This window comes from Myodes glareolus, chromosome 9 (assembly GCF_982192425.1).
Source record: "Myodes glareolus chromosome 9, mMyoGla1.1, whole genome shotgun sequence".
Taxonomy (NCBI): Eukaryota; Metazoa; Chordata; class Mammalia; order Rodentia; family Cricetidae; genus Myodes; species Myodes glareolus.
The window spans coordinates 69,302,635-69,325,202 of record NC_142034.1 but is presented as its reverse complement, the minus strand read 5'-3'; the positions used below and the strand labels follow the sequence as shown (position 1 = coordinate 69,325,202).

The 22,568-nt window shown below is 49.4% G+C and overlaps 1 protein-coding gene across 5 annotated transcripts in view; it reads right to left on the bottom strand.

Moving 5' to 3' along the window:
* Positions 1–22,568, bottom strand: part of Fat2 (FAT atypical cadherin 2) — a 91,518-nt gene that overhangs the window by 2,838 nt on the left and 66,112 nt on the right. For all 5 annotated transcript variants that reach the window (XM_085694967.2, XM_085694965.2, XM_085694964.2 and 2 more), the window contains 11 exons: positions 20,218–20,451; positions 17,452–17,835; positions 16,607–16,821; positions 15,346–15,483; positions 14,761–14,904; positions 13,661–13,858; positions 10,350–11,160; positions 7,294–7,439; positions 3,020–3,461; positions 2,630–2,783; positions 87–544 (listed from right to left, as the gene is read on the bottom strand). In XM_085694967.2, the coding sequence (XP_085551093.2) occupies positions 87–544; positions 2,630–2,783; positions 3,020–3,461; positions 7,294–7,439; positions 10,350–11,160; positions 13,661–13,858; positions 14,761–14,904; positions 15,346–15,483; positions 16,607–16,821; positions 17,452–17,835; positions 20,218–20,451 (3,324 nt within the window). The remainder of the gene's footprint in view (positions 1–86; positions 545–2,629; positions 2,784–3,019; positions 3,462–7,293; positions 7,440–10,349; positions 11,161–13,660; positions 13,859–14,760; positions 14,905–15,345; positions 15,484–16,606; positions 16,822–17,451; positions 17,836–20,217; positions 20,452–22,568) is intronic.

Sequence of the window (22,568 nt, the reverse complement as noted above, 5' to 3'; positions counted from 1 at the left end):
TATGCCAATGTGTATACCAACAGAATGTTTTGGGGCTCCCACCTTTCCATCCATCCCTGAGCTACAGGGCTTCTGGTTATACTGACCCAGTTCCTCGCCTGACCAGGTTCTCTTGATGATGGGTTCATGGCCAGGGTGTGAGGAGACAGCGGCTGGTGGAAGCCTGGGAGGCACGCTGCACACCATCGGCCGCTGTTTAGAGCTAGTTCCAAAGGTGACAAGTTCACTTGGAACCGAGGTCTTGCTGGGCTCTTGTTGGTTCAAGTTGTTGCAGGAGCTGGTGCTCAGGGGGTCGAGCTCAATGGCAGGTGAAGCCTGGGTGTCGACACCAATGCTCCTGGCCAGGAGGTCTGGGTCCTCCATGGCCACCGGCTTGTGAGACTTGCAGCGACGGCAGTAGAGGAGGAGCCCCACGGTGGCAATGATGATGAGAGGTAAGGCTACTATGATGATCAGAAACTCCTGCTGTCCCCAGTCCCCTCTCTTAATCTCAGGAGTAATGAGGCAGTGTCCTCCGGAGCAGCCCCGCGCTTCCATCTCGCACCTGCAGAGATGGAGAAGTACTTAGCAGACATTTGAAGGTCCCTCTTTAGAAAGCTATTTAACGTAGGACTATTTTGTCTGCATGTATGTCTGTGTACCACGTGTGTGCCTGATGCCTTCTGGGGCTTGAAGAGGGAATAAGATCCTGCAGATTGCTTGTGAGCCACCACGTGGGTACTGGGCATCAAACCCAGGTCTTCTGGAAGACCAATAAGTGCTCTTTACCACTGAGCTAATTTTCCATACCCCTTAAGGTCTTTCTTCAATAGTACTATGGGATAGGACCCTCACCCCTAATCATGTGACTTCCTACCAAAAGTCAAAAGGAATATTCGAACACACCAATACATCGATATCAGAACCAGTCCTACTAGTGAGCCTGTGTGTGCAGCCTGGGGCTGGGTACATGACTCAATGAGTAAGGGCACTTATTGTTCAAGCATGAGGAACTGGGTTTGAATCACCAGTACCCACATACAAAGCTGGCTGTATTGGTCCCAAACTGTGAGGGGTAGAGACAGGAAGATCTCTGAGACTTATTGCTGCCTCCCTGCCCCCAATCCAGGGGGACCGTCTCTTGAGAATAAGGTAGAGAGTGATGATAGAGTAGAACACTAGGCATCCTCATCTGGATCATTTCATGTTACTGAGTACGTGTATCCCTAGATACACAAAACTGTGTGCAAGTATATGGGAGGGGGGCGGGTACATGTGCCAGGATGGTCCTGCACTGCTTAGCTGCGTTACATGCTACTTCCACTTGTCAAACTGACAGAATCTTGAATCATCCCCGAGATGGATGGCTATGTGGGCATACCTGTGTGGAATTGCTATGGTTGTGTTCACTGAGGTGGAAAGACATGCCCACTGTGGGTGGCACCATTCCCTGGCTAGGATGTTGGGCTGTACCAATGGAGAAAGGGAACTGAGAAGCAGCTTCAAGCTCCTGCCCCCTCGGCTTCCTCACCATGACAGACTGTACTTGTGAACGATGGGCCTGAATAAGCCCTTTCTCCCTTAAGTTGCTTTAGTCAGAGTATTTTATCAGCAACAGGAAAAGCAACTAAGACACTGGCAGCTTCCCAGGCTAGCTTCAACTTGGCATTGCCTGACTTAAGGCCCTTAGAAAACGTCTATTGCAAGGCTTCCACTTTGGAGGGATTTAGGGGAAAAGTTCCCCCTGACCCCAGCTGAGTCCCAAATACATTTCAGTGCTAAGAATTTCACCACAAGCAGCTTGTCCTGCAATGTAATGCTGCATTCCCCTAAGTTCCTCTCTTAAAACACAAATGCCGCTTTCCTGGCTTGCTCCCACCCACCCTCCAATGACCCTGAGGAGTGACATTCTTACATCCAAGCAGGCAGCGATCAGGGCAAGAACAATGGCTGCTGAGAAGGACTTGAGTCACTGGCACATTGGGTGATCTTGGGTAAGCCCTTTCCCTCTCTGGGTCTCAGTTTCCCCCATCTACAAAATGGTGGCAGGACTATGCCATTGAGGGGTTTTGTTTGTTTGTTTTCGTTTGTTTGTTTTTAAGACAGAGTATGTTGTAATCCATGTTCCCAAGCTTGGGTCTAGTGTCTAGTGCCCAACACTAGACACTGGTTCAAATGCTTTGCTTCTAGGTTTCCAGAACGTGTCTCCTTTGCCAGTACCCTCATGACCTAACCTAGTCGGTGGCAGGGTGCAGAGATTTGCAGGGCAGGAGTCTGAGACATAGCTGTTCCAAGGCCCAGGAGAACCAGTTTCCCCAAGTGTGTCTGGGACACACGGCAGAAAGCAAATGCAGTCATTTCTCTGCAGATGTCATCCAGGGTTGACATGCCCTAAAAAGCTGGAGAGACGTGTGGCTTCCAGGCCCCTTATTTGTGGGTCTGGCTCAGAAGGTTGGGAATTGGGTCTGGGAAATGACCTTTTCCATGAGCATTCCTTCCGGCAGTGTCCTGATGCAGGGAAGTCACAGGAGGAAAGGGCCAGAGGCCTGGCTTCCGGACTCACGTTGACCTCTCTGGAGGTCAGAAAGCACAGCTCACTCCCTCATGCTCCAGGGTAAGGAGCCAGAGCACGTGACCTCTCTGGGCTTACCTGTCACCTGTGTAAGGGTGAGGACAGTTACAGGAAGTGCCTTCTGGGGAGGAGACACATGTGCCACCTTCCTGGCAGGGCACAGAAGTGCAGTTCTCCCTTCCATGTTCGCAGTTCCTGCCAGAGAACGGAGGTGAGCATCTGCACAGGTAGCCTGGGGGAGAGAGGAGGGTGAGTGAGCGACCAGCTAGTGGGTGGGGGGGCGGGACTCCTGCGCCTCTGTGCTGCAGTTCAAGAACCATTCGTCTGCTAGATACCTGTGGCTGGCCCAAGATCACCCTGGGCTGTGGTGAGAGACCCTACCCTGTCGACGCTACAGTGAGACACAAGGGCTCCATCACAATCAGGGGTCTTTGGAATAAACCTTGGGGTCACCATCTCAGTCTTTACCTGATCCAAGGGCAGGGGAGCAGCTTCCGCCGTTGAGGCATGGGTTCTGGCTGCAGACAGTGCCGGGCCAGCAGCATTGGGTGAGGGCCTGTCTCTCCAGCCAGCCCACCGTCTTCTTTCCGTGGCCAAGTGGCTCTAACCTCTCACCATTGACCACAACAGCATCCAGGCAGCCTTCAAAGCCCAAGGAAACATTCGCGGAAGGATTTGAGGGGACAAGGCCACCCAGCAGTAGCTGTCTTTCTGTCCTCAGACTCTGACATTCCTCTGGGATGACAAGGGAGGTGTTGTCTGTGGTGTCGACCAACAGATGAACGGAAGCGTCCCTCTCCTCCAACAGCATGGAGTGCCACTGTCCATTGTTCACAGGATGCTGGGAAGAAAGGTTTCCATAGAAACCACCTGGACAGCTGTATTCCAGCTGGAGAAAGCCATTGGCCAGCTGCAAAGAGAGCACAGGCTGCTGTCAGCAAAACAAGAGTTCTGTAATTCTGCTGATCGGCCTCCAGTTGCCAGAGTGCGACTGTTGTTTTCTCTCTCACCTCTTTTTTCTATGTAGCCAAGGATGACCTTGAACTTCTGATCCTTGTTCCTATACCTCCTAATTTGCTAGCATTACAGTTGTTCACCACCATATCTCATTTACACTGTGCTGGGGGTTGAATCTAAGTCTTCCTGTATGCCAAACACATGGTCTACCAATTGAGAGCCACGTCCCCATTTTCAAGCATTTCCAAATGCTTCTCACATTGCCCCTGAAGAATCCAAACACCCTCAGAATCCCATCCCAGTCCTCACCATATTCCCTGGGACGATCAAGATCCCATTTGACAGCTGAGAAACCTGAGGCCCAAAGAAACCTTACTGACGGGACCCTGTGGTTTTGGTCATTCAAGCGGTTGTGCATGGATCAGCTGGCCTAGCCTAGGTGTTGATCTACAGACTTGTGAGAAACTGAAACAACCAAGGTGGATGGTACACAAGGAGCAACACCCAAGGTTGCCCTGTGGCCTCTGAACATGTGCTTGCACACACATAAATCCTTAAAGTCAAAATGATGGAGAACCTCTGGCTTAGAACATTCTACTTAGCTTTACTCTCAACAGGTAGACCTGCTTGTAGAGCACTGGGCTAGCCTGGGGTACATAGAGAGACCCTGTTTCCAAACAGAGAAAGAACAGTTGGGCTATGTAGCTTAGTGAGGGTGTGCTTGACTGGCAAGCCTCCGGTTCAAGGTTGAGTCCCCTGTGTTGATGTTGTGTTAGCGAAAACAAAAACAAAACAACAACAGCAAAAATCTAGGTGTACTTGGGATCAAATATTTTACTATTTATTATGGGCAAGTCAGTTCCCTTAGAAAAATTTGAACATAGTTGGAGAAAATGATGTCTTTCTCTGTCCTCACCCACTGCCCAGCTTTCACCCCATGACCCTTAGCAGAGATGAGCCCCTGACTGCCTAGCATCCGATCAACCTGTCGTGACTGTTCGAACACTTTTCTCCAGCATCAGATCAACCTGTCGTGACTGAACACTTCTCTCCTCAGACACAGCGCTCGCAGCTGATGGCCTCGTTTCCTGCCGAAGGCATCAGAGGTGCTGGCAGGCTCTCTGACATCACAACTGTCCTCTTCAGCTAAAGCCGGTCCCTCCAATGATCCATGTCCCCTTCACTTCCTTCAACACTAGGTTCTCTGGCCTCCCTTCTCTCCTGCATCCTCATCGTGTCCATTCCCCCACCGGATCATCTCAGCTGGCGCACAAACACAGTCAGTCCTCCCATCTTAAAAGAAGTAAATTGTCTTGAGCTTGCAATAATTTCCTTCCTTGGCTCCCGAATGGACCCATGTGTCCTGTGCTAAAAACCACTGGCGTCGAGTGTTCTGGGTTGCTGAGTCAAATGACGGACCTCCACTTCTGCTCTGCTCTCAGCAGATAGTCGCTCAGCTAACCACTGCCTCTCCTGCCCACTATTCCTCCTCCTCTTTCCCTTTTCCCTCCTCTTCTTTCCCCTCTTCTTTTTTCTCTCTTCCTCTTACTGCTCTTTCTTCACCTCCTTTACTTCCTCCTCCTCTCCTCTTTCTCCTTTTTCTTCTTCCTCCTTCCCTTCTTCTCCTCACCCTTTCTTATCTTTTTCTTCTTCTTTTTCTTGCTTCCTCTTGACCTTCCTCCTCATCTTATTTCCCCTTTCTCTTCCTTCTCCTCTTCCCCTTCCCTATTCCTCTTAGAATAAATCCAGGGCCTTGCCCCCACTAAGGAAGCTCTACCCTGTTAAGCCTCACCTCTAGCTTCTTTCTGATCCAAGTTCACTTGTCTTCCTGGATATACTATTCTGTTTTATTTGAAGGCTCATGATTTGTGTCCTCTGTTGGCCCCCTGTCTTCTTTCTGCCCTCTTCATGGGCTGTGCCCTAAGGGTTCTCCTCAGCCTGTTTTCTGAGCTGCCCTCCCTAGTGCTCCCATGCAGCCTCCTGGCTTTCAGTAGCATGCATGTTCTGTTGACCCCGTGTCTCCCCAGCCCAGCCCAGACCTCTCTCACAGCACTAGACTGATTTTGCTAGCTTCATTTCAAGGCCATATGTCTAACCTGAGCTCCCAATATTCCCCAACCTCCTCCACCCACACCTTTCCCCAGGTCTGTCAGCAGCAACTCCACCTTTCCAGGCACTCAGGCCAAACTACTCCCCCATGCTCTTTCTACTCCCTCTGTATTGGAAAAGGATGTTGGCTTGAAATTCCTTCCTGAATCTGACACTTTTGTCACAGCCCACTGTCATCAGCCTGGTCCCCACAGCCACCCTCACAACACCTGAGTTATTACTTCAGCTTCCTGTCTGGGTTTCTTTGTTTCTGTTCCTGTAAACTCTATTCTCAATGCAGGCGCCATGGTGACAAGAAAGTCAGATTGCTGTGTTTGCTCAGATGAAAGCAAAGTCCTTCGAAGGGCTGCTGAGACCTTCAGTGATATGCCCCCACATTCCATTACACCTTAGACCCCAATCATGAGGTCTGTCCACCTTGTTCATGTCACTGGAGCCGTGTGGGACTCTGGGCTGTTGTTTAAGAATGCCAACAGCCTCTTGTTGTTCATCGAACTGACCATAACTCCCGACATGGCCATGAAGCTACCTCCCTGTGATGTTTCCTCTCCATCTTCTCCACTTGATGGGACTGAGAATCACCATGGACACACACATCTGGGTGTGTCTATGAAGGAGCTTCTAGAAAGACTTAACTGAGATGTGAAGACCACATTGGATGTGGGAATAGGGTCCTGGGCTGGATCAAAGGAGAAAGAGATCTGAGCACCAGCAACCGTCTCTCTGTTTCCTGACTACAGATGCCACGTGACAGCTGCCTCCCACTCCTGCCACCATGCCTTTCCCACCTTTGGAAAATACAAGGCAAAATAGACCCTTTATTCTTGAAGTGCTCGCGTGAGGAATTTTGTCACAGCAATAGGAAATATACCTCATGCATTTCTTCATCCTCCTCAAATCACTGCTCAGCTCCACCTCCCTGACCACCTCTTCGCCCCGCACCTCCCATCTCCTGTGCCCTGAGGATTTCCCACATTCAAACAAACTCTGAGACCTCTGTGTTTTATCTTCTGTCTCCCTTGTGCTTAACAAAAACTCCAAGAGGGATTTCAGTCCCATACACCAATGGGATTCAAGTGCACAGAACAAAGTCTGTCACCCTGTCACCCAGTGCCTGTGCTTAGCAGACACGTGTTGAACAAACTGAAATGGTTGCCTGGTGGTTGTGATGGAATTATTAATCCAGGCAGCGAACAACATCACTTTAATGGGATATAATATGAAGCACCAAGGGACTGAACATAAATTAGTATTTTTTCCTTGTGATTCTATGAGGCTTTGTCTTGGGTTTGTCATCTGAGTACTCCCAGTGGAAGCCATCCTCCACCCCATCCCCCCACCAACACACACATACTGGCTATTCCTGTACACACACTAAAAACATTCTCACAAGGCCAGAGTTGTCTGGACTCACATTCTTCTATCTTCCAGGGATCTCTCATCCCATTGAGCAAGTAGCCCCACCCTTGGATGACCTGGGGTGTGCATCTCCAGGTAGAATGGCTGTGGCAGAGAGTCCCGTGTCCTGTGTGTTCTGGCTGATAGTCACACCCAACACCCTTGAAAGCCATGAAGGGATTCTTTGCCAGGAATTGGCTCAACAGACATCCTCACAGCACCCCCATCTTCCCAGTATGGAGTGCCCATGACAACCACTCTGGTGGGAATCACCTTACCTTCAGGGAAAGAGAGATTGTTTCATTGGTGAACATTAGAATGGCCCATGGCTGGAGCGTTTTCAGGTAGAAGTGGATCTGCCAGTTCCGAGCCTCTGGGGGCCTGTACCGCATGTAGCTCTGGCCACTGAACCTCAAGGTGGTACCTGCAAAGGAACCCGAAGTGTCACCATCCTTGAAGTGTCTCGGATCCTCTAGATTGACTTTGTTTCATTTGACCCTAGGGTGGCAAACAGACCACTTCTCACATCTGTTACATGAAGAGCCCAGGCTGGGTGGAGTGGATGACTTTTCCAGAGCCATGCATAAAGAAAAGAGACTAGCAATGGATAAGGAATCCAGGCTTCTGCCAAGTCCAGCATCCCCCAGCCTGGTTACTGATTTCTAATGCAGATTTCCTCAGCCAGATTTTACCTGGGCAAGGGATGGGATGCGGGTCCCCAGCTTGGCTTGTTTGACCACACATGCTTTGGAAATGTGTGCTCTGGGAAATGTAACATCACATAAGCACCTCCTTCCCTAGTCCTGGACTCAACTATGATGCTCCCAGTCCCCCAGTGTGAAGAAGCTGCCTGTTCGTCCTAAGGACAAAGAATGAATGACATAGGCTCCCGATATCCAGGGAAGAGAGACTGTAAGAGAGGAGATAATGAAAGGGGGTAGGCTGCAGCTTGAGGTACAAGGAATCCCAAGACACAAAGATTCTATCACACATGAAATCTAAAATCCCCCCCAACCTGGTCTTTGTGCTGGATGCTAAAGGATGAGTGACAGAAATTGATTCAGACCAAGAATTCCCAAATGTGGCCGGACTGGCTGGGGACTCACTTAAAACATAGCATCTCAGATGCCCTTTGGGTACAGTCTGCTTCAGATGCTCAAGGTGGGGCTGGGGATGTGGCTCGGTTGGTAGAGTATCTGGAGAGTTCCATCCCCAGGACGACAAAACCGAGCACAGTGGCACATGCCACAATCCCAACACTTAGGAGGTGGGGGCAGGAGGATCAGGAGTTCAGGGTCATGCTTGGCTACTCAGCCAGCTGAAGGCCAGCCAAAATTTAAAAAATCTTCCCATGGAAAGTGTTGAGGAAAGGAGTCTCCCTTCAAGATGCTGGTTACATTCTAAGCCTTGACTGAGATTTGAGCTACTCTGATACACTGGATTTTGGAAAACACGTGGAGGTGCTTGTATACAACACATAGATTAATTTGGGGGGTGTCCTATTTTTCTAAAACATTGACAAAACAGCCCTCTCCCAAGTGATTTTGGCAGTCAACAAGCCCAGCTAGAGTTTCTCAAAGTGCAGCCCTGGGATCACGTGTTTCCAGTTGAATGTCAAGGAAGGGCTCACTGGAGGCTTTACAATGAGAACTTCTAGCAGCATGTGCAGAGCAGTCTCTGAGCACAGCCTCCCCGGTGCTGTGCACAGTAGGACTACCTTTTAAAACTTCTGCTGTCTGCTGTCAGATGGCCCAGAATCTTCAGCTGGTCTTGGGGAGAAGGCAGAGAAGGGACTCGCTGACCTTCTAGCCTAGGCCCACTGTTCCCTGGCAGTCTCTAAATCTGAACCACAGTCTCACTAATGCAAGCTGGATGAGTCCCTCAAAGGTAAATCAGGCCATGTTACTTCGTGAGTGAGTGTGTATGTATGCACACGTATGAGTATGTGTGTGCATGTATATGTGCATGTGAGGGCCAGAGGTTGACATTCGCTGTCTTCCTCAATTGCTCTCCCCTTTATTTTTAAAGTCAGTGTCCCTGGCTGAACTAGAGCTGGTTGATCTGGCTGGGCTGTCTGGCCAGTGAATCCCAGAGATCCTCCTGCCTCTACCTCCCCAGCACGGGCATTACAGGTACATGCTCTGTATCTGAAGCTAGGCATCCGAACTCACATTCCCATTCTGGAATGTGAGCAATTTACCAACTGAACCATTTCCTAGCTTGCGTCAGTTTCCTTTTGACAAAGCTGAGCTGGCCCAGGGTGTGGGTCTCCATGCCGGGGGTTCTGGGAGAGTCTTTCAGAAAGCCGAGTTCCTGGGTTCACTTAGTGCAGAGTTTAGGCTCTGAATAGGACACACTGGGGCTCAAATAACCTAGCCTCTATTGGAGGCTGGAGAGTTTCAGGCAAAACAGCACCCGCCTTTCACACAGAAGGAACGGATGACCCACGTGGAGCCTGCACACAGCAGGCTCTCTATAGCACTGTCTGCTCCCATGTGAGTGACAGCCAGTACCTCTCTGGACTTACTGTGGCCAGCCATGGCTACGTGCTATAACATCTATATGTAATTTATTCCCTAAACCAGCTGAAGGGGAGGAGTGTTGTTTATAGATGGGCAGCAGGAGACGGTGGACTTTACACCCAAGGACACACCACTAATAAACAGTGGGGATGGGGTGTGAACCTATGCTGGGTCTTCTTTTTAATACTTTTTTTGGTACCAGCAGGCTGTGGGGTTGGCAGCGGTGACGTCAGTAACTGACATGCCTGCAGTAGCTATCCTTTGTCAGGCTCGTCCAAGAGTCCCTGATATGTTAAACTCAGTCCTTATAATAGCAAAGCCCACGGGCATGGAGAGGTTCAAAGAATTCCCGCCAGTCATCTGGCTGGACAGTGGTAGAGCAAAGATGTGAACTGTGGCAGCCTGATGCTCCAGTCTATGCTTTTAGCTACTGTGTCTTTTGTACTTGATGGTGACTTTCAAAATACCAGAAAGTTGCCAGGCGGTGGTGGCGCACGCCTTTAATTCCAGCACTCAGGAGGCAGAGGCAGGTGGATCTCTGTGAATTTGAGGCCAGCCTGGTCTGCAAGAGTTAGTTCCAAGATAGGCTACAAAGCTGTCTCGAAAAACAAACAAAAAACAAAACAAAACAAAAAATCCAGAAAGTGGAGAGAACTCGGTTAGTGCCCCACGACTAAATTTTGGGCCATCACTCCCAATGTTACGCTGGTCTGCTGTGGCATTTAGTTTGCTTATAGCCATGCTATAAACCTCTGTGGGAGTTCACATGGAGGCAGGCAGCCAGGGCCCAGCCACGCAGCTCCAGGCCTTACCGTTGCAGGAGCAGTTCCTCCCCAGGTGGTGTCGTGGTGTCAGGATGCTGAGCCGGGCTGTGCTGTAAGTGGGCCCAATCCTGGGCTCCAAGGACACTGTCTCTCGGCAGGTTTGATCCTGGCAGCTTGGCCCTTGGCATGGCACCACGGGTAGAGCGGACCTCATCTGAATCCCCACCAAGTGTTCCATCTCTTTGGCTGACTGAACTATGGCAGAGGCCAACTCCTCGAGGTCGTAGGAGGTTCCCGAATGCCCCTCAAAGACCAGGAGCACATCCACCCCAGCCATGGCCTCTGCAGGCTGCAGGCTGGCCAGGTGGATGTTGGCTCGTTTGATGTCCAAGGTATTGCTGAGGAATCTCTGCAGGTTGCGCCAGTGGTCACTCACCAGTTCTTCAGGGGTGAGCTGATGAAAGCCCAGCCACACGGCTTGCGGAGGAGCCTCTTGCCCCATGTGCCACACGTGGACGTGGACCCCAGTGGTGGTGGTGAAGGTCCCGTCACTGACTGTGACGTTGAGGGAGTATCGGCCACGAGGCAGTCCTTGGGAGGCAATAATCTTGCCATCCGATGCACCCACTGAGAAGTACCTGCCCAGGCTTTCCTTTTGCTCCAGGCTGTAGGTCAGTGTGTCCTGTGGGTCTCGGTCTGTGGCGTGGATTTTGCCTACCATGCCACCCTGGAATTCCTCCTCTGCCACTGTGATGAAGACCTCCAGCGGGAGTGTGAAGGGTGGGTAGCGGCTCTGCTCTGCCACGTGTACTCTGACCAGTGTGGAAGATGACAAGGGCGGGAGGCCACTGTCTGACGCCTGTGGGTAAGAAGAACGGTGTTGGCACCCAGCAGACTGCAGTGCCTCTATGCCCAGCTTAGGCTGTTCCCCCTACCAACCTAGTCTCCCTTCCCCACACCCATCGAGACAGGTGATGCACACTGCCGCGCTTGGAAAAAGATCAACTCCAAAGCCCAAGGAAGCGCTGGAGATTTTCTTAAGGTTTTGTAGAAAACAGGGAAACAGTAAAACAGCTCAACTTCCCCAAGCTTCGTGGGCCCTGAGCCTCTTCCAAAATCACTCCAACCAACTCTCCACATGTGTGTACACACATGTATGTGCTTATTTGTGTGTACACACATATGCTGACGGAGCCAACTCTCCAGCACAGGCCCATCTTTTCATGCCTCTTCCCTTCTGAGCCCTCTACCCCGTATCTCCGGCCCAGACTTGGGTAAGTCAGCAGGCACCTCCCGACTGAAGAGAGCCCCTCTGGGACTCTCTTTCCTACACATTGGAGAGGGAGTGAGAACTCGCTCTCTGGGCCAGATGAGTATTTTCTGTGGCAGGGCCTCTGCTGTAATCGGGACAGGCAGGGTGAATAATCAAACATGCAAGAGGCTAGCGGCTTGGACGCAGTGAAGAAAACAGACGGACAGGGTGAGAAGACAGTGAGGGGTCTGACTTAGGTCAGGTGAAAGGGATGGCGTCTCTGAGGAGAGTGCGGCAGGGCCCCTGGGGTGGGCAAGAAGTGGCGTGCCTAATTAATTAAACAGGAAGGTGCTGGAGCAAATAGAAGGAATGCTGGCTCTACAATGGGCTGAGGAGCACAAGACTGGGGCTCACGTCATAGGTGTGAACAGCTTGTGGAGACTTTAAATAAGGGTGGAATAATCTTCTTAAATAAGAAAATCAGGGCTGGAGAGACGACGCAGGGCTTAGGGCTTGTTGCTCCTGTGGAGATCCAAGCTTTGTTCTCAGCACCCACAGTGGAAGGCTCATAAGGGCCTGCAACTCCAGTTCCAGGGGAGCCAAACAAATACATAAACAAATGTAAACACACACACACACACACACACACACACACACACACACACACACACACGAGTGCCTATTCAAACTTGGCTTGCCAAGGCTAGGTTAGAGTGTTCTTGGCTGTGATTCAATTGTCACCAATGCTTAGTATTTCTGTCCAGTCAAAATTCGAATGTTAAAATTCAATCCCCACTGCTTATAAGTGGAACCTTTGGGAAATAAGAGCAGAGCCGTGGGGCCTTCGTGAAGATGATCAGTGCCTTTAAACAAATAAACAAACAAACAAAAGCCTTTTTTTTTATTTTACAAGACACGATCTGGCTCTATAACTCAGGTTGGCCTCAGGACTTACAATCCAATCCTCCTGTCTCAGCCTTCCAAGTCATGGAATTAAAGGTGTGCACAACTCCTTTGCTTTGTTTTAACACATGGTCTAGACATGTAACCCAGACTGCCCTAGAAATCTATTTGTAGCTCAGATTGATCTCATACTTATAATTCTCCTGCCTCAGCCCGCCCAGTACTAGGACTACAGGGATGTAACACTCCTCTGGCTAAAGGGACATCAGTGCCTTTAGAAGCAGTTGCCACCGGCTTGCTGTCTTCCTGCCGTGTTAGAAAGAGGTCCCTCACCAGGGTCTGCCCACAACTTCATTCTGATCTTGGCCTTCAGCCCCCAGATCTGTGAAAGGTCTGATCGTTAGCCTGTATAGTCCGTAGCATATGCATGTAGCATATATATCTGCTGTAGTAGCCAGTTGAACTTCTGTCACTCAAAGTACTTCTGTCACTCAAAGTATCACAGTTTGGACCTCAGCTATCAGTCGCCCATAAAATGAACAATCCTCCTGCCTCACCATGATTGATCAGCCTTATCTATGCTTCAGTTTCCTTCTTGACATCACTTCCTATTTTTTGATCACAGGTCACTCCAACTCTAACCCAACCCGAGTCCTTATCCATCTTATTCTTCCTGCCTGGAATGCTCTCCTGCCCACTGTCCTTCAGGCCCCTTCAGGTCCCAACTCAGATGTCACACGTGTGACATATCTGTGAGTACCTTGCCTTGAGTCTCTAGTTACCTTATTGACTTAAGTCCTAAGGTGTGACTCTCCCCTTTATCTACTCGGTGTTTATCTTCATACTCAGAATGGAACGCCCTTGTAAAGGAGCAATCCCCTTCGCATCCCATACTAAGGATGTCCTTGGGCCTCCACATGCATGTACACACATGATAGTCAAGCACATGTATGCACATACACACACAGATACATATACCCGAGCACATACACACACACACACACACACACACACACGCACGCACAAGGATGAGAAAAGGTATTCCTGTACACCTCAGTGTGAAGTCCCTAGTCCACTTCCAGGTCCACACACACTCCACACACTTTTTCCTCAGAGCAGAAACACCACCAGTGTGTCTACCAGCAGGTGTCCTGTCTCCAAGGCTATCACCACACACACTAGCTCAGATTCACCCAGCACTCACCTCGATGTGAAGCTGATACCACTCCTGGGCCCTCCTGCTCAGGCCTGCAGCTGTCACTAGCCATCCATCTGGTGTTACTCGGAACACAGACCCAGTGTTCCCCTTAGTGATCCGGAAGGAGTAAGGGGGCCCATTCTGTGGAGAGTCGGGGTCATCCAGGATCAGCTGCAGGACTTTGACGCCAATGGGGGAGTTCTCCTGTGACCGAGAACGACAGGAAGCCAGAGAGCGGTGTAAGTCACGGCCCCTCAGGTCCCTCCTTTGTGGTTCCCCTTTCCAGGGACCAGTCCTTATCCCTTGCCCACAGAGCTCAGTGTCAAGTCCCTAGTCCGCTGCCTGGACCTAGGCTGAATGCTGGCCTGGTAGTTTTCCCTCCGTGTCCCTGAGTACAGCACCGGGTCTTAGAAGGGTTCTTAAACACTGAGGGTCAAACCCTTTCCTATAGAGCAGGCCAGTGCCTGACCTTACAGCTGACAGACTGCTAGTGCTTAGAATCCATCGGTGCATGGTGACAGCACTTCTATTTTTTAATCATTAATTTTTAGCTAGAAAACAAAATAATAGGTTTCTTTATGATATTATATATGTGCACATACATATATGCATGTGAGTGTGTGTGCACACACATGTAATTTTACCTTATTTTCATACACCTCCTCACTACCCTTCTAGTCCTTCCTTCCCCATCTCACTGGTCTTCCTCCTTCCCAAATCGTCTCCTTTCTGCTTTCATTATATGTGTGAATATATATGCACATAAATCTGCATATATGTACATACTTAAAGCTAGATTCACAGATGAGAGTTAACATGAAGTATGGCGCCTTTCTTGCCCCATGTACCTTCATGTCTGAAATCTCTGAGGTGGACTCTACCCACTTCAACGACTGTGATGAACCCCAAATAGGACAGGATAGCAGTCATATAAAAGCCTAACAAGGGGCCTGTTTCTTTTATGTCCCATAACCATAGCCACCTTTGGTTCCCTGTATTGCCTTTAGGGACAGCAGAGGAAAAGTTGGTTGGGTGGACTGATATTCCCGGGAAGCTCCTCTTATTGAGAGGGACACAAGAGGAGGGTAGGTTCAGGATGCCCTTACCTGGACAGTGGTGCTGTAGTTGAGCTGGAAGAACCTGGGTGGGTTGTCATTGACATCAACCACCTCAACAGCCACCTCTGTGTCCTCATGCAACGGGGGCTGCCCACTGTCTGTGGCTCGAATCCTCAGGGAATAGCTGGGTGTCTGTGGCAAGATGCGCAGCGGGAGAATTAGAGATAAAGCCTCTGGTGTCTGTCCCTCGGGGTATTGCCTACTACTAGGGGCCTCCCATAGCGCTAGAGTTCAGGTGTCAGAATCGGACAGATAGAGAGTGGTTTGCAACCTCCTCACTATGGGGGCCAGGGAAGGGGACTGAGCTGGGAAGAGGGTGAAGTCAGGTCATACATCCTAGAATGGCTGTGGGCATCAAATGGTGAGATTCTCTTAAGGCATCCAGCAAAGTGCCTGAGGCCAGGAACTGATCTCAGTCCGTGGTAGCGGTCACTTGCCTTGTCAGCCTCCCTCTTGCCACTGAGTTCACAGAGGAATCACTCTAGGGACTGTCTGGATATCAGGATGGGGTGTGCTTGCTCTTTACTCTCTGGACCTGCCATAGGGCCACACTTCTGTTTAGCCTGGATTCACCTGTTCCCAGTCCAGCGCCTTGGCCACCTGAAGCTTCCCCTTCTTTGGGTTGATGGTGAAGTGTCCAAGCTGGTTCCCTCCGACCAGGCTATAGGTAATGACACTATTTACAGGGCCATCATCATCAGATGCCAATACCTGTAGCAGAGGGAGATTGTGAATTCAGGCACAAGAATGACCAGAAAGAGATCTTAGCCCCGAGAGTGATGGCTGTGTTCCTACCCCAACCGCTACCACTGAGTCGGTAGTTCCCAACCCAAGAGAATCTCTTGTGATCTCAGCATGCCATGGATTCACTTATTGACCCATTCTCTCCCAGGGACAGGGTACACAAGGGCTGGTTCCAGGAGGCCAGAATGTAGGGAACATATGAAATGGTGCACCCTTAGAAAGTGTTGTGTCTGGTGTTGTGGGTGATTCCCATCACGGTGGTCCTCATGGGAGTAGAGTGGACTGACCTCCAGGAAGGTTATAAGAGGATTCAGGGAGCTCTGAAGGATGGAGAAGGGTCTGGGCATAGAAAGACCATCCAGGCAGAGGAAAGGGTATGGCCAAGGAAGTGTGGAAGTGAGTTCAGGAAGGAATGGTTCGGCCTAAGAAATGGAAGGATAATTCTAATTTGCATTTAGTGCGCAGGATGCATACGGAGAGATCAGACAGGAGATGGAGAGGCGTCCTGAAGAACTAAATGTGAACATGTTTCGTGGAAGGAGGGAGCAACTGTATATTTAAAAGCAAAGAAATACAATGCGGTATGCCCTCTGTTCCTATCTCCCACCCACTGGCTCTTCATGCCACTTCCTGCATAGACTGCCGTAGGCATTGGGCGAACCTCTGGGGTCAACCTCTTTTTGGCTCTTCTGTTGAATATTACCAATCCTGTGTCCCCACTAAATCAGCCTGGCACTTACATGTGGCACAGTTTTCCTGAGGAGTCACAAGACATATACTATAGAGTACTGGCTTATGATAGAGCGCTGACTTATGATAGAGTGCTGGCTTATGATAGAGCACTGATTTATGATAGAGCACTGATTTATGATAGAGCGCTGATTTATGATAGAGCGCTGGCTTATGATAGAGCGCTGGCTTATGATAGAGCACTGATTTATGATAGAGCGCTGATTTATGATAGAGCACTGGCATATGATAGAGCGCTGGATTATGATCCATGCTTATGATGACTAAGGACCTATAGGGAGTGAAGCAAGAGCCACCCCAGAAACTATACCCCACAAAGAGTGAAGCCAGGGTTCCTTACAGTCAAGATGGCATCACCGACACCAGCGTTCTCCAAGACCCTCACAGTGTACAAGTCATGGGTGAATCTGGGGTGGTGTTCATTAACATCAGTGACATTAACCACGATGGTGGTCACATCACTGAGGGAGGAAGAGCTCTTCCGGCTGCATTCAATAGACAGGAAGTACTTGGGAGTTGTCTCATAGTCCAGGTTCCCGTTGACGTACAGGATGCCTGAGGAGAGAAGAAGTGATGGAGGAGAGGCAGCTGGAACCATAAGGCAGAGTTTTCAGGGGTTGGGGGTTAGGTCCTATGCACTGGGGTGCCTGGGAGGACTCTGTATGAGATACAGTGGGGTCTTTCCATGGGTCTCCTTGGGTTTGACTCTGACTCCATAGCTAGGAGGAGAAAATAGATAATTTCCATATTCTGCATTTCCTTATGATCATAGTGGAAAATTCAGGGCTGTCAGAAACTGGGCTGGGCACAGGGTGGTTTTAAGGTAGGCAGCGAGTCCCACACTACTTGAAAACTTGATTTTAGCAAGTGTTTGGTTCAGGGAAGAAGTGAGGCATGCCAAGCCTCTTGGGCTATGCTGAGACCAGGAAGCCACCAGCTGGGTTGAATGGATCACAGAGGATCCTGGACAGAGTTCTAGGTGAAGCTATGGGGGAATAATGACCCTCTCAGGTAAGCTAGCCCCACGTGGAAAAAAGGCCCAGCTTATGGATCTATGAAGAAATGCGGACAGTGTATATATAATCAAAGGATGCTAGTTGCAGGGGATGGGACGGATGTTACCGGTACATGAAAAACTAGTATACGCTGTTAATGAAGGGTTGAGCAGGCTCTGGCCCATCTCACCTGTGTGAGCATCCAGTCGGAACTTCCCCTGCTCATTCCCACCCGTGATGCGGTACCCAGTCTTCTCTGAGCCCGGGCGTGTGAGGGTAGCCAGCTGTAGTATCTCCGTGTCTATCAAAGCATCCTCGGGCACCTGCGTGCTGTGCTCCGCACTCAGGAAGATGGGCAGGTAGTCTTCCAGGCCCACCACGGAGACTGTGACAGTGCCCAAGGTGGACAGTGGTATTGGGATGCCTAGGTCTGAGGCCTGGACTGTGAGCTCCAGCGCTGAGTTCGATCGAACCTGCAGAGGCTTCTCCAGGCGAATCACCCCTGAAGTGGCATCAATGGAGAACTGGCCATCAGCAGAGTCTGTCAGCGAGTACATCACCTGGGCATTGGTACCTGTAGAGACCAGGGCTGAGAGTCACACTGAAGACACCCAACAGCAGGACTTCGGAGAGGCTCCTAAAAGCTAGTGTGCCCAGGGCATGTCAAGAGTGAGAATCTCAGTCAACAGCTCTAAGGCCTCACAAAAAACAACAACAATAACAAAACAACTTGGGAGGATGACAGCTTATTCACAAACTAGTTGGCAACTTCCTGTGAGCCTATAATTAATAAAAAGTTAAGAAAACAGGGCTGGACGGGTGGCTTGTTTGACAAAGTGCTTGTCACCCCAGCGTGAGGACCTGAGTTTGATCCCCAGAATGCATGTGAAAAGCAAGCATAGTGAGGCACGCCTTGATCCTAGCACTGGGGAGGAAGAGACTGATGGATTTCTGGGGCCTGATGGAGAGTCACCCTACTCTAACTAACTCCATGCCAATGAAGGGCCCCTGTATCCAGAAATAAAGTGGATGGCACACAGGGCATGATGCCTGATGTTGACTTCTGGTCTCCACACATACATGCACACACATGTGAACATGTACCCACGCATACATGTTCACCCCATCACGAACATGGGTGTAAGTTTCCCAGCTCTGGCTTCTCTGTCTTTGGATTGATAGTTCACCCTCCCTAGAATACGCTATCTTGCCTCCTGCAATGCCAAGCTAAAATCTAGGCTGTGCTCAATTTACATTGCTGGAGGAGTATGATTCCGCTTTTATCACTATCATTTTAACTGGTTACTGGGACTCTTAGGGCATGTCTTAGCCTACCCAGATTATCAATGATAAAATTTGACTTAGGAAAACGGACAAAATTAGGATGTTTCAGGATGGCAGATGCTATAGCCGGTACAGTGTGGAACAAACAGACAATGATGGATCTAATTCACTGTGTGCCTTGGTTTGAATGTGACCTTCACAGTTCATGTATTGAAAACTCAGTCCCTAATTCATGTGTGGATGATGTCAGGAAGTCACTGAGACTAGATGAGGTCATAAAGGTGTGGCTACCAGAATGGCATTAGTGGCTTCACAAGAAGCAGAAGACCAAGCCAAGATACCACAGTTGTCCCTGGTCTCTCTGCAATGCCTTCTGTTGTATTGTCATATAACTGAAAACCCTCCCCAGATGCTGGTACCACATTCTTAGACTTCCCAACCTCTATAACTGTAAGTCAGATAAACTTCTATTTTCTTTTTTGGTGTGTGCATACTTCTGTGTGTGCAGGTGTGCATGCATGTGTGTGCATGTGCGTATGGAAGCTAGACATCATCTTAAGGTGTCGTTTCTCAGGAGCCATCCATGTTATTTTTCTGAGACAGGGTCTCCCACTGGTGTGGGGTTCACTGATTCAGCTAGGCTAGTTGCCCAGCAAGCCCCAAATAGCTTCCTCTCTCTCCTTACCCCGCATCTCTGGGAATATAAGCATCTCTCCAGTCCTGAACCTTACCAATCACCAAGTCCATGGTATTCAATGACATCAATCAAAACCACACTAAAAGATCTTGCAGATATCACATGGCAAAGAAACAAAGAAAACAAAGTTATTGAAATAAAAATGTAGACTCTTAGGGCTAAGGATACAGCTCAGTGGTTGTGGTTTGAGTGTGAACTGTGCTCCCATAGGTTCAAGTGTCTGAAGACTTGGTACCCAGCATGTGGAGCAGTTTTGAAAGGTTGTAGAACCTTTAGGAGGTAGAGTTCACTAGAGGAAGTAGGTCACTGGAGGCGGGACTTGAGGCTTGATAGCCTGGCCCTACTTCCTGTCTGCTCTCTGCTTCCTGAAATGGACACAGTATGACAAGCCACCTCAAGTCCTACTGCCAGGGTGGACCTATTTCTTCTCAAATCATCAAAATGAACTCTTGCTTCCTGAAGCTGTTTTTGTCAGGTACTTTTGTCATAGCAGCGAAAAAGGAACTGATACAGTGGTGGGCAACTTGCTTAGCATACCTAAAATAAAGGAAAATCGTGCAAACAGTTCAACTTAACTGTTTGACGAAAGGACTTTAATAAGCATATTGGATTCAGGGCTCAAAGTTTCTTTCTTATGTAAATTAATGAACTGAAGAATTGACTTGCAGATTTCTGATTAACTATATTCAAAATGACCTTGAGAAAACAGTGCTTTGGGGTGTTGGTTCTGAGGGTCTCTAAGTGGCAGAGGGGAAACTCTCTGTAATCCTTTGTGCCTGTCTCAGATGCCACTAAAGCCACTTGCCACAGTTTCAGGTGTGTAGTTGTCTGCAGATCTTTTCCAGCCTGGAGTAGCCACAGACTCATCAAGGGGTCTTAGTCTATGCCCTTCCCAGAGGACACAGAGAATGCTTCCACTCAGATGGGCCTAACGGCTCCTTAGTGCAGGTGGCCACCAGTCCTTCACATACTCACCCTGGTCAGGGTCCCGGGCAAAGACCACAGCCACTGGGGTCTTAACTGTGGTGTTGTCAAAGACAGCCACTGTGCAGTGGCTGGGGAAGAACCTTGGGGCATTGTCATTCACATCCTCAATGTGGAGCATCACATCTGCCTGGCATGATTGGCCCCCTCCATCTGTTGCCTTAGCAACCAGGTTGTATATATCCTTCTTTTCCCGGTCCAGGGCTGTGAATGTGGTCAGCTCTCCTGCCAGGAGAAATGACAGAGGTTGAGGGTCTTCTAGAGGGCACACATGTGCATTAGAGTGACAGTCCTAGCCACAGGTTCTAGCAGAGCAGAGAGAGGCTGGTCTGTGTTCATGATGCAGGGAAGAAGCCCTAGCACCCACAATCTAATTCTCCCACAATACTCTACGACCATCATCACCGATCTAAGGACACCAGAAATAAGATACAAATAGGCAGATTTTTAGAGGCCAATTAGACAACTTAGATCATAGAAAATGTTCTAAAAAAATTGGCCCAAAATTTCATCTGTGTTAGGTATGGTGGTGCACACCTTTAGTTCCAGCACTCAGGAGTCAGGACAGTCAGATCTACACAGAGAAACCCTTTCTCAGGAAACAAAAACAAAATTTTACTTGTAGGAGTGAAATATATATATTACAGAATAATTAAACCAATGCTAAAAATATATGATGTATATGTGTGTGTGGTGGCACATGCTTTTAATCCTAGAGATAGGAAGATTTCTGTGAGTTAGAGGCCAGCATGGTGTGAACAGTGAGTTCCAGGACAGTTACAACTTTTCTGAGACACTCTCTCAAAAAAACAAAAAGCAAAACATGTGTAAAGATGTCCTCTGATGTATTGTTTATAATAGTGGCATATTTAAATCACTGTATGTGCTTTTCAAATAGAAATTGATTAATGTTATGCTTTAGCCATCCAGTAAAGTAATACGTGATGGTTGGTTTTAGCTGTCAGTTTGACACAACCTGGAACCATGGTTGAGAAGAACATCTCAGTGTGGGGCTGTCCACACAGGGTTTACCTATGGGCGTGTCTGTGAGGGACTGTCTTAAGCTAACTGACGTGGGAAGACCGAGCCTACTGTGGGAGGCACCATTCCCTAGCCAGGGCTCCTGAACTATGTATGAGAGTAGGGAAAGCCAGCTGGTCATGCGTGCATACAGTTCTTGTTGCTCTTGACTGGAGATGTGCTGTGACTAGCTGTTTGAAGATCCTGCCTTGATGTCCCACAATGACGAACTGAAGTATGGGATTGCGAGCTGAAATAATAAACCCTACTTCCCCTCAGTTTCTTTGTGTTGGGGTGCTTTATCACAGCAACAGAAATGAAACAGATGTAGTATGTAACCAAGAATGACTGAAGACAACTTTACAGTCTTCCTTGTAAACCCCAGCACGCTGTCACCAAGGGGAGAACAGCATCAGAGAAACAGTGGAAGAGAGATTGGGGAGGTGCGTGGGAAGGCCGGCTGGCTGGCTGCACACCGAGTGGGCTTTGGTGAGGCCTTATTGTGTGGGCTTTCTGACTCCTGCAGTACCCTGCAGGATATCTGCGGTGGTTGTTTAATCTGTAACTGAGCATGCATCATTTTCATAGCCTGAAAAAAACGCCCAGTGGGTTTTTCTTTTAAGTCCTCATGGGCAGTGCTGCAGCTGAGCAAACAGCAGCAGCAGAAGACAAGCTTCCCCAATCACTTAACATGCTGGGCAGGGGTCAGAAAGCATAATGTGGTGTCTGATCCACCCAGACGGCTTCCTGGGACACGGCTCTCTCTGCCACCTGCCACCCACCCACCACCTACCCCTCCCTGCTCAGGAATCTCTGAGTCATCTTCGGAGCTATGGATTGAAGCCGAGGATTGGCAGCTGGCTCCTATGCCTGGCTGCCACCAGTCACCTGTTTCCCACAGCAGCAGGACAGGGGCTTAGCTGTGGGTATTTCTCTTTCCTCCCCGCCTCCCCAGCAGTCCTCCACAGTTCAGCCTCAGCCTGGCTGTTCATGGTTCGCCCTGCAATGCCTCCACTCTCCACCTCTGCTTTGTCCCTAGCCGGTCAAATGACAGTCTGTCCCCATCCACCAAACTCTTCCTTAGCCTGGGCCAGGCTTTCAGGAGCATTACTGCTTGTGGACTGAGGTCCTGGGAGCCGGTGTCCTGGTTTACAATGCGTGTATCTGGAGATTACATCTTCAACTTTGGCACTTACTGGTCTAATTCCTCCATTGGCTCGCAGGGGCATTGGTCTACATCTTCAGGGCATCTTCAGTCCCTATCCACTCTCTGTACACACTCAGACATGTATTCTCATCCCCAAATAAGACCCTGCGGACAT